This window comes from Pempheris klunzingeri, chromosome 14 (genome assembly GCF_042242105.1).
Source record: "Pempheris klunzingeri isolate RE-2024b chromosome 14, fPemKlu1.hap1, whole genome shotgun sequence".
NCBI lineage: Eukaryota > Metazoa > Chordata > Actinopteri > Acropomatiformes > Pempheridae > Pempheris > Pempheris klunzingeri.
This window is the reverse complement of record NC_092025.1, coordinates 15,656,774-15,668,276: the sequence shown is the minus strand read 5'-3', so window position 1 is coordinate 15,668,276 and position 11,503 is coordinate 15,656,774. Positions and strand designations below refer to the sequence as shown.

General features: G+C 43.7%; 1 protein-coding gene across 1 annotated transcript; it reads left to right on the top strand.

The window, feature by feature from the left end:
- Nucleotides 1-2,510: 2,510 nt before the first annotated feature.
- fgf13b (fibroblast growth factor 13b) lies at nucleotides 2,511-10,886 on the top strand. Its single transcript, XM_070843307.1, has 5 exons — nucleotides 2,511-2,712; nucleotides 3,255-3,365; nucleotides 5,652-5,755; nucleotides 7,103-7,301; nucleotides 9,604-10,886. Exons 1-5 carry the CDS (start codon nucleotides 2,511-2,513, stop codon nucleotides 9,741-9,743), a joined length of 756 nt encoding a protein of 251 aa, XP_070699408.1. The 3' UTR covers nucleotides 9,744-10,886.
- Nucleotides 10,887-11,503: the final 617 nt, after the last annotated feature.

The following is an 11,503-nucleotide window of genomic DNA, read 5'->3' as shown; positions in this document are numbered from 1 at the left end:
TAAAATACTCTTATGATGCAACAATCTATCCTACTTACTTACAACATGACTTTAATTTGTTAATTTCAGCAATTAATCAACGCTATCCATTTATTTAACTGGGTTATATTTTTAATCCTGGAAGCAATCTGTGACTAATTATTTCCTCTGGGTTGTTTGGCTGCTTATTTGTTCAATGGCCTTTCTATTGATTCACTTATAGATTCTCTGTAACATTTCAATTTGTTATTGTGCTGTTTTATGGCAAAAGGTGAGAACTGGTACAGTGTTCGCCTTGTATCTGGTTTGTTTTCCCTGCAGCTTGAATTGTTTCATTCCCTTCCTGTTTGTGTGGCTCTTGCTTTTAGGGGCACGTGGTGTGTGGGCTTAAAAGCAAGAATCTCATAAATGAAAGATGAAGGACTAGAGCTTTCACTCATTTCCTTACAGTGGGCGCACATGTTTGCTATCATATTTTGATGTTTGAGATGACATCACTGATTGGTTATGAAATCTTTTATTGCTGAAGTGTCGTTTTTCTCCAGGAGTGCACAGGATGTGGGCTGAGCTGTACAGCAAGATGAACTAAATTTATCTGTACATTTTTAAAGGTCTTACCTAACAGGTGTGACTTCAGCTCCTTCAGTCAAGGACACCCTAAAGGCTCCACCTCAGCGACCGGGTCCTGACCTCAGTGTCTGTCCACTTTCTCCTCCACCCACTGGCTTATTCTCACAGTGGGCTGCAGCTTACCGTGTTTGCCTCCTCTTCACTCATGTAATTTACTGCTCGCCACATCCTCTTGCTCTCCAGCTATCGATTTTCACTACCTTTTCCACTTGCGAACAGCATGCATCGGCTCTGCCTGCTGCTCGGCGCCAGGTGCCACAGGTCGACCTCCGCTGTGAGTCAGTCAACCCGTTGTCCACCGCCTCGTCTTCCAGTTGGAGTTGCGGTCGCCATGCGCCATTGCAGCTGTGTCTGGCACTGACAGCTGTGCATCTGCTGTCCTGCGGGGGCTGCCCGTGGCCATCCGACATGCATGAATTGGCTGATTGCTGCAGTACGTGTGCCTCTGCTCTGGCGCTCATGCAAAGGGAGCATCTAGAAAATGACACATTGGGAGAGAAGTGTCTCCTTCCTGCACGCTGCAGCCTTTCAGCAGTGGTGAACCTCTGCACCAAAATAAGATGAGAGCCCCTCCTTTCCCCCCTCACTCTGTTTCTCTACTTTCTCTCTCTCACACACACTCACCACACTCCCTTCACTTCATTTACCCTTCTCTATCTTTATTCCTCTGCTTTTCTTTAAACTTTATTTCCTCATGCCTCCTCATATGTGTTTCCTTTGCTCTCTTGCTTCTCTTTTGCTTCCTTCTTCCATCTTCGCCTCTCACACTCTTTTTTTTTTCCCACCTCTCTTTGAGTCATCATTCACTTTTCCCAATCCATTTGTAGGCTGTGTATTTTCTACAAGCTTTCCCACTTAATCTCTCTCTCCGTCTCTCACAGAAACACTCAATATCTCATTTTCTCTTTTCCACCCCCCCTCCCTTTCCATTATTCCCGCTCTCATTTATTCACCTGTCTGACTCCTCACTCCCCCTTACTTCGCTGTTTATTATTCTCACTCCTCCTCCTATATTACATCCCTCACCCCCTCCCTCCCCCCTGTCAATCTCCCTGCCTATCACAGTATTCAGTCTAACATGTAAATATCATGCCACGTGGGGTTCAGGGTTACAGGTGCCCTATGAGGGAGAGCTGCCCAGACCCTCTCATCACAGCCCAACACCCTGAACGACCCCCTCGACACACACACACACACACACACACACACACACACACACCATCCACCCCCCCACCCTCTCCACCCCCTCCTCGTTCTTCCTCCTCGGGGCGGGCAGGGCTGCAGCAGTTTTATGAACGGCACGGCTGCATCATGATCCCCTTCCCACTGAACCAGCCCCGAGCTGTTTCATTGACAAACATCCCGGTTGCTGCATTTCTGTCACGGACAGCGTCGAGCAGCGGAGCATCACCGGGGGAGCGGCGCAGAGCAGCAGCAGCAGCTGCAGTGATCATCAGCAACAACCCCCGGTGTCGGTCGCAGCCGCTTCTAAGCTGTTGATTCGCCTCTTGCACCCGGACTGGATCCTCACGCGCCCCCTCTTCCTCCTCCACGCTCTCTCGGGACACCCAGAAGATTCACCTGAGGAGGAACCAGACGGCTTTTGCCACTCAGACCCCTTAGGGGGGATGTGAGGCGGCGTCGTTGACGATCACTCACTGAAAGATCTCTGGATTTGTTGAACGACTTCCATGAAGCGCCCGGACGCACCGATGGAGGATTCTGGACGCTTTTTAAAATCACGGATATCTGCGAGACTGCAGCGGCCGGTGTGTGATGCGAACTGAGCCGTGGGTGGTGTAGACCCCCTCCCCGCACCCCACACACCCCCGCCGCCTTATCCGCGAACCGACTCCTCTCCAACCGGGACGCACAGCCTTGTTTCACTCCACCGGGGGAACATGTCCCGGGCAGCGGCTATCGCCAGCTCCCTGATCCGCCAGAAGCGGCAGGCAAGGGAGCGGGAGAAGGCGAATGCTTGCCGCGGCAGCGGCAGCCCGAGCAACAGCAAAGGCACAAACGAGAAGCCGAGCAAGCTGAACGTGTTCTCGCGTGTCAAATTGTTTGGATCGAGGAAGAAACGGAAGAGAAGGCGACCACCAGGTGTGAGAGCCGGGGACCGAAAAGCCAGAGAGCCACGGGCTGCACCACCACATCAGCCATCCTCACCATCATCACCAGCAGCATTACCATCATCATCACCACCAACCAACACCATTTTCTCTCTCTATCACTAAGGCTGGTCCTCCATCCCTTCATCATCCGTCACCCTCTGGATAGTCTCCTCCCGGCAGTGGCTCAGGAATTAATCCTGTTGCATGACACCACAAACATCACATGTAAATAACTTTGTATTGTCCCTCAGCAAAGTGTTGTAGCAGCATGTCTGTGATAGCTGATGGACATGGAGCTACTCCCACCACCATGTTACATCTGTCAATTATTCTTTGATTTTGTTGTGCGCCACAATGTTCAGGGGTCAGGGATCGATATCGGGCCCTCAAGGCCCAGTGACTGGAAATATAAACAGCTTCTCCTCTTCTGACACTTCCGGCTTCATGGAGACTGCTGGATTTGATGCATGTGATCACATGACAGTCATAAGGAATGAATGCAATGTATCTCCTCTCCTCTCCTCCTCTCAGAGCCCCAGTTAAAGGGCATTGTGACCAGGCTTTCCAGTCGCCAGGGCTTTCAGCTGCAGATGCAGCCTGATGGCACCATTGATGGAACCAAGGATGAAGACAGCACCTATGGTAAGTCCAGCTCTGGCCTTTGGACATACTGAAAAAATACTGGCCATCCAAACCTTTCCCCAAATGTTTCCCTATCCACAGATTTAAATCGAGTTGACTTGCAGCTAACTCCTAGTTTCATTATCGATCGATCCACTCGTAACCTTTTAGTTGTTTTGGCTATGAAATGTAAAAAATAGGGGAAAATGTTCATCATAATCTCCCAGAGGCCAAGCTGACATCTTCAAATTGCTTGTTCCATCTGAACAGTCCACAACCCAACGATATTCATTTATTATCATATATAACAAAGAAATGCATCAAATCATCATCACAAATTTTTCTGTCAACTCATCATTTCAGCTCTAAAATTAGCCAGAGATCTAAGTTGCCATAAATGGAAAGACAAATGTGTTACTCCACTGGCAGCAAATAGAAAAATAGTCTTTAAAATCCATGTAAACTGCTTCTCCGTGCGGATGTAAAGAAAGTACATTAAAAAATGAGTGAAAAAAAGAAAATCCCTACAAATGTAAGGATCGTAATATTTCAGTTGAATCATGCGTATTCTTCCTACCACTGTTTGGGATCTTTAGAGTAATAAAGTAAAGGAAGGTAAAAGAAGATAAACACACATTACTGCACAGCAGAGGCTGAAATCAAGTTTCTTTTTATTTCGATATTACTTCTAGGTGCAACAGACCATTGCAACATATTGAAGGTTCAATATCTAGCAAGGTCTGATTCAGTTTAATTCCCACACACCCACTGTGGAGTTGTCATCCAAAACCAATTTAAATCCAATTTAGAGATAAACTGCACCCTGTGGAAATCTGTCTGATAGGGGAATTTTAATTCAGTCGCTCAACAACATGTCAAGTTTTCATTTAATTAGTAAACTGGTGAGCACTTTCCTCCAACTATCAGATGGCAACATGGCAATTTGTCTGTGTTAAAGTGCCTCATACACACACACACACACAACATACACACAACACACAGTCTACAACGTGTGATTGATACGGCTAATTCAATTCTGTTGTTGTGGTTCAGACGGCAATCACTCTCCTTCTTGTGCACAGTTGGTGTTGCCGGCGTCACGCATTAATCTCTGCCACTTCTCAGGCCACCAACTGTTGTGTACATAGAAGAAGACATGGCTACAAAGGAAGCGTGTACTTTAATTGGATGATTACACGGCATATACATCATGTAAACGCCTACCCACACGAAATCAGTCGACCATGACTGGGTTTGAATGGATAATCCATGTAATCCACGTCTCAATATAACCACAGTCATTATAAAGAACATGGTTGGATAAATGAGTATAATTAAACAAGGGCCTGACTCATCAAACTGTCCAGAATAATTATGTCTCTGCTACAGAGCTTTCACTGTGGAAACGTATAAATAACTTTCTCGCTCGTGCCTACTGAAAGCAAACCGCTGGGGAGAAAAACAAAAATGCGATGGACTGTATCAGTGTTGTGATGTAATTTTTCGATTCACCCATGAATGTTATGTGACGGAGCTTTGAATCGACAGTTGATCCTCCGTCTGCTCGTGCTGCGTATGTTCATGAATTGTGCTGTAATACTGTGAAACAGACATCCTTTGTCAAAGCACCTTGAGTGTCCTCTTTACTGCACATGATCAAAAGCTGGATCTGATTGATCACTTAGTTGATTGGTCGAAGATTATTCCACAACAGGTCTGATCATCATTTATTAAGAAAAATGTCAAACGGTCTCTGATTTCAGCTTCTTTAATGATTCATGTCATTGCAAATTGAATATCTTTGGGTTTGGGGCTGTTGCTCAAACAAAACATGGCATGACATGGAAATTTTTTGGCAAACGTCTAACATTTCATTGACTAAATGATTGATCATTTTAGTGGTTGGCAGATTAGTTGATAGTGTACGTGCTCCTTAGCTGTAACCCTATGACAATAGAAATAGCTCTAGCTTTTCTTGCCGGCACTTGTCTTTGCACTGCCAAATGTATATCAAACCCTGCTTTGCTACGTGCCTTTTGATAATTTTTACCCTTTTCATTGCACGCTTATTATCAGGAGCTAAATCATTAATGTGATTCAGTAACCTTAGCGCCTGACTGACCTTGTGAAATATCCTCTCTGTGGCAAAATGGAGGTGTCATCATACCAGATGCTACATTGATATTGATGAGGATGTTTGTCTCTGTTTCCCCTCTGCGTTCACTGTGTGAGTGCTCGTTTGTTTGGTGCGTGTGTGTTTATTGTGTGTGTTTGTGTGTGTGTGTGTGTTTATGTGTGCAAACGTAGCTGTGTTCAACCTGATCCCAGTGGGGCTTCGTGTGGTGGCCATCCAGGGCGTCCAGACCAAACTTTATCTGGCAATGAACAACGAAGGCTTCCTCTACACCTCTGTAGGTCACAGCACACACACAGACGCACACCACCACTACCACCTTCATCATCATCATCATATTTATGGACCATGAGAAACTAAAATGTCTTCTTTGGGTCGTGTTGAGTAATAATGCAGCAGCTTTCAATGTGACCAGTCTCATTATCATCCTGTCATCACATCAATAGTTTAACCACAGTGTTTCTTTGTGATTCAGCTGCCACTGGGTGCTATAATGCAGTGTCTGAGCCTCCCTCATCTATCTACTGATATTGTGGCTTCTCAGGATTGATTCCAGCTCATCCTCCTGCCTCCTTCTGTTTATTTCCTTCCAGTCATTCTTTGATAGGAAGATTACTTTGTGTTCATTCACACACAACTCCTGAAATTTGTTTTTGTGATTTCCCAGCTACATTTACACATACATGCCCACTGTGCATATATTTTCTCCAACAGGTCAGAAGGCAGTGTTGGCTGCAGCGCAGAGCATTAAGTGCCTCACTTTTGCTCTCGAGCGGTGATGGTGGGTGGTGTAGATGCAGTAACAAAGAAAGAACCAACAAAAATAACACGCTCTTCCAGCAGTCCAAACAAGGCTGCAATACCAAAAGATGAAAACAAACAAAGAGGAAATAGAAAAACGACACATTCCTCGATGTAATAACAGCCATGCTGCTGCGCCTGTGCAGGCACGTATGCCTCCACAATATCTCGCCCATCATGTCCAGTCCTGGGTGCTTTGGGTTGTCTTGGCTTCAGTCGTAAAAACATTTTCTCACCTGATATTAAATGCAGGGCACACAAGAGATGTGTAGACACACACACACACACACACACACACACACACACATACACACACACAGCACATTTGTCTGCCTGTTCTTACTGAATCTATCACACAGAGATCACACATACTCAAAACTTAATTAAAATTCATACAAGATTAATGGATGACAGAGAAAGAGCATTTTTTTTCCTGCATCTTTCCGTTTCCCCCGGCAACCTGGACACCATCTTTCTCTCAGTGGGCTGGTTGGTATTCAAGGGAGTAGCCGGTTGCTATGGAGATGCAGGAATAAGGAAATGCAAATGTCAGCTGTCCTAAGTTGGTGCAGTTTGTTCTCGGCGACTACAGCCTGGCCGAGATAATGATTCAAAGAGCCAACCAGCTGATGGATGAATACAGTGATGGTAATATGGTGGAATAATTGACGACTTTTTAATGGAGTTTCCATTAGAAACCCTCAGACATTCTGTGACTCTGCTCTTCCTCTGTGGGCAACGCCCCCGCCCCCGTCCACTAAATCACCTTCATATCTTCTTCCTTTCGTCATCTGTTGTAATAGCTGGTACGCTTTCTCCTCAGGAACATTTTACCCCGGAGTGTAAGTTCAAGGAGTCAGTGTTTGAGAACTACTACGTCACCTACTCCTCCATGCTGTACCGGCAGCAAGTCTCAGGTCGGGCCTGGTACCTGGGACTCAACAAGGAGGGTGGAATCATGAAGGGGAACCACGTCAAGAAGAACAAGGCTGCTGCACACTTTATACCGAAACCACTCAAAGGTAAGGCTAATAGGAGAGTGATGTGCACTGAACCAGTTAGTACAACATCTCACAGGCAGCAACAGACAGTTTAGGTTCAAGTTAAATTAAAGTTGTTTTGCAAAAGTATACATATTTATACATATTAACAACTCTAAACGTGTGTTTAATGCACTAAAAAACTTGGTTTAAAAAAGTTTCTCCACAACATTGAAGTTCACCTGTTAAAAATGTAGTTTGCTCATTGTTACTTCACTTGGATGTTTGAACCTCACTGTGCAGAATGATGCATGTGCAGAGTTTTTCTTTTTGTTAAAAAACCATATCAGAGAAATTATTATTCAAAGCAGGGTATTTTTTTATATCTTAAATCTGAAAACCTGATTTAAAAAAGTGAGTATTTCTCTATAATATTAAAAAATCATGACTAACATAAGCACTAACCAGAGTTGAAGCTAACTCCTGTAACATTTTCAGACTCATAATGGACAATGTTTTTTGAAAAGGTCAAAATCGGTGCAGCAGAACCAGCAGAATCAGCTTTTTTATTTAAAACATTTTTCTTCCTTGTCAAAACCTGCCTACATTACCCACGATCCAACTTGCTCTCTGTCAAGTCGTTCAAGCACTCTGGTGCATTATGCCAGTGGCGGCTATTTTGGCCACAAGCAGAAATGAGGAGCGGGCTACACAGATCTGGTAACCTCACTCAGCCCCAACCAACACTGACTCAAGTGACATCACTTGAGTCCATTTGTTAGATATTGGACCTCCGTCTGGGGCCACAAAAGACTTTATACAGCTATAAGTTGTACTCCCCAAGACCTGTAAACAGACAATGATGTGTAAAGTCTATGGAGTTTCCTTTTAAGGTTAATAACTGTGTCAACTTTGGCAGAAAACAGATTTGATTGATAGTGACGTCTCTCTGGCTAAAGAAGTGAACAATCCACCACTGTCGTCAGACCTGAATCTGATTGTTGTTTTGTTCTTGTCTGATTGGTTCATGGAAACACTGTACATGACATCACCCTTTTCCAGCAGAGCCCCGACCACTGCGGTCTCTCATATGAAATAACCACAATTCTAACGTAGCTTGTTCATGTAGGAATCTGTCACTGAACGTAAGAAGCAATTGTGAAACATGTCTTATGCACAGTGGGAAACAAATTGAAATTTTCTTTTGAGAGAGGTTTGATTATTCAGAAACATTTAAAAACACAAGACGATCTGACATGTAAAATAAAGAAGAAATACATAGATGCCACTGTGGGTACAGAATTATGACTTTTTCATATCTGTAATTGCGCCTTTGTCATGACTTAGAGAGCGTGTTGCTCAAAACTCAGACTATGGACTGAAAAGAGTCTCAGAAAACATATGGAAAGTGTCCAGCTTGGTAGACTTACAGCCCCCCACCCACCCACACTTTTGTAGGTTATTATAAAAAGATTTTGTGATTTTATCCAAGGGAGACGTGGCCTATAAGGCACCAGTACAGTGTGGTAGACAGACATGAGAGCACATCCCAAAGACATGGTGTTGAGGCAATGAAGCACAAATAAAATGGAAATAGAGCAATGGCAAAAGAGCGAAAGAGAAAAAATAAGGAGACTGGCTTTAATCAGTATTTCATATCAAGAATAGTTTGCATGACAGCTTGTATGTGACAGACAGCTGTTTTCAGTGAAAACGCTCTAAAAACCAACATAACCGTACATTTTCCTGCTCAGTCAGACACAGTTAGTGTCTAGCTGGGAAACAAAGTGGGGCTTTTAGCAGCTAAAGGGCCAGATTTCCCTCAAGAGCAAGTGGAGGAGTGTGAATATTGGACTCACATTTATCAGATGGACAGAAGCACGGCTCCAAATGAATGCTGATATTGCTCCCTACCTGCTGGGTGTGTAAATAGGCAACTGTTTTCTAACAGCTTTGCAGCTTAAATGGTGATTTATGTGAATGCTGCAGAACAGTTTGTTTCTACTGCGTCCAAGTGGCCAAAAAAAAAAAAATTAAGATGTTTATATTTTTAGATAGAATAACTTATTAATTTTTCATGGTTTATTTCATGCTAATTAAAGACTAGAGATCATTATTACTTGTTTTTTTATGGATCATTACAGCTTGAAATTTGCATAGCATTAAAGTCAAACCAGAATGAATTAGACTGTTGACAATAAACAAACCTCTTAGTTATCTGTCTGCAGGGAGAGTACCGAAGTGCCTGAAGGGGTGTGCATACCAAACCTGAGTGATTCACTGAGACCAACAACTTTATTAGTAATTTAATTATTGATTTTTGTGTTTGTGTGTGCGTACGCAGTGGCCATGTATCGGGAGCCGTCTCTCCACGACCTGACAGAACTCTCGCGGTCAGGCAGCGGCACGCCGACCAAAAGTCGCAGTGCTTCTGCCATACTGAACGGCGGAGGGAAGTCGCCAAGCAACAATGACTTATCCTAGCCCCCCACCCCTCACACCTCACATCTCAAACACACACACGCATACTGGCAGACATATAAACACACACACATTCACAGACATACAAACACAGACACACAGACACACACACAGATCTCAGGCCGATATGCCCACACATCAGGCTGGTGAGGGGTAGGAGGAGGCAAGGAGAAAGTGAAGGAGGACAGGAATGTGTTCTTCCACTTAACGGAGCCCACTGTGACTGACTGTGATGTAAATAAATCAAGGACAATCAATCCGTCTGGCTCCGCTGCTCTGGTCTGCAGAGGGACAGGACCTGTGAACCTCTTCCTTTGACTATCTTCCTGCTGTATTATAACCAGAGAGGACGAGGGAGGGAGGGAGGGAGGGAGAGAAAGAAAAGAGGGATAGAGAGAGTCGGTCAGTCAGTCACAGTCAGATAAACAGACTGTTACAGAGAACCAAAGAGTACAAGTTTTAACTAACTAAGTTACTGCAGTGAAAAAGCAAGTTTGCTGGAAAGTCACAGATTGACAAAGGAAGGAAGAAAGTCTTTAACTATTCTACCGTATGCTATGTTTACACAGAGCTCATGGGGTTAAGTCATATTTTTAACAATGACGAACGTATTCCTTGTACACTTATGAGGACTGATCATTTGTTTGCATGCAGGTGCGCCTGTGTGTGTGCGTGCGTGAGTGGTCAAGGACATGTGTGCGTGGGCAAGTGAGAGCGAGTGTGTGCACGCATGTGTCTGGGGGGGATTTTACCTTTTTAAGATCTGTTGTATATCAGACAAACCTCCTGAGGGCTTTAGCAGGTTAAAAAAAGGTTTACTGTATATGCTTCCATGCTTACTTCTTACAAGCAATGCTGTTGTTTATCTTTCCGTTTGTTGTTGTTGTCCCATGCTGTTTGTTTGTTTGTTTGTTTGTTGTTGCATGGAAGCTTGTGGACCTCTGCTCAGTAGCAGCATGCCGAAGGTCCTTTTTTTCTGGTCTTACGTGTTCCTGACCTAAGGAGAACACTAGTGAGCCAATAGTGTCATACCAGAACACTAGTGAACTAATGTGAGGGTGTCTGAACACTACTGGACCAATAGTATTGCACCAGAACATGAGTGGACCAATGGTGTTGGACCAGAACCAGAACCAGTTCAACCAATGGGAGCACAGATTAACTTAATATTTTGGTTCCTGCTGTGGACAAACTAGAAATGCACTAAATAAACTCTTTCTAAAGAAGTTAAGAGAGTTTCTTGTCTTATTTTGTTGATTTTTTTAAATGTTTTTTAATGTTAATGTCATGTTGAAATGTTTTAAGTCTAGTTTACAAAAACTGTTTTTAAAAAAAGCGTAGTAGTTCTAGTATTAGTGCTACACGGATGCTTCTGGTTTTATTTGCAATGGTTTTGCAATGTGAAGAAATAGTCCCTGAAAATATGTTTCTGGTGATTTTAAATACCATTTATTTTAATGCTGTGCACTACAAATTGGATTCCATTCACCTCCATTGTATTGGAAGGAGACAGATATCTCAAATCTTAGGAAAATAAAAAATGTGTTTGCCCATGTACCACCAGGGATAATTGAGAAAGCATGTTTGCGTTCTGTATTTTCTATTTGGGTGAACTGACCCTTTATTTTGTTCTCCTTCTTGTGTTGTTTCATAAGTTCTAAACAAGTCTTGAGCATGTAATGTTTTCACACCGGACAAACCCAGAAAGTCAGTATGCATGTTAAAAAGCACTTGAATTTTGGATGTATTGTCTCCCACAATGC

Bases quoted from the DNA above. Each gene is read 5' to 3' on its own strand.
- fgf13b (XM_070843307.1), top strand. From the start codon at position 2,511: ATGTCCCGGGCAGCGGCTATCGCCAGCTCCCTGATCCGCCAGAAGCGG. The intron at 3,366-5,651 runs GTAAGTCCAGCT...GTGCAAACGTAG, and splicing joins GGATGAAGACAGCACCTATG to CTGTGTTCAACCTGATCCCA. The intron at 7,302-9,603 runs GTAAGGCTAATA...GTGCGTACGCAG, and splicing joins TATACCGAAACCACTCAAAG to TGGCCATGTATCGGGAGCCG.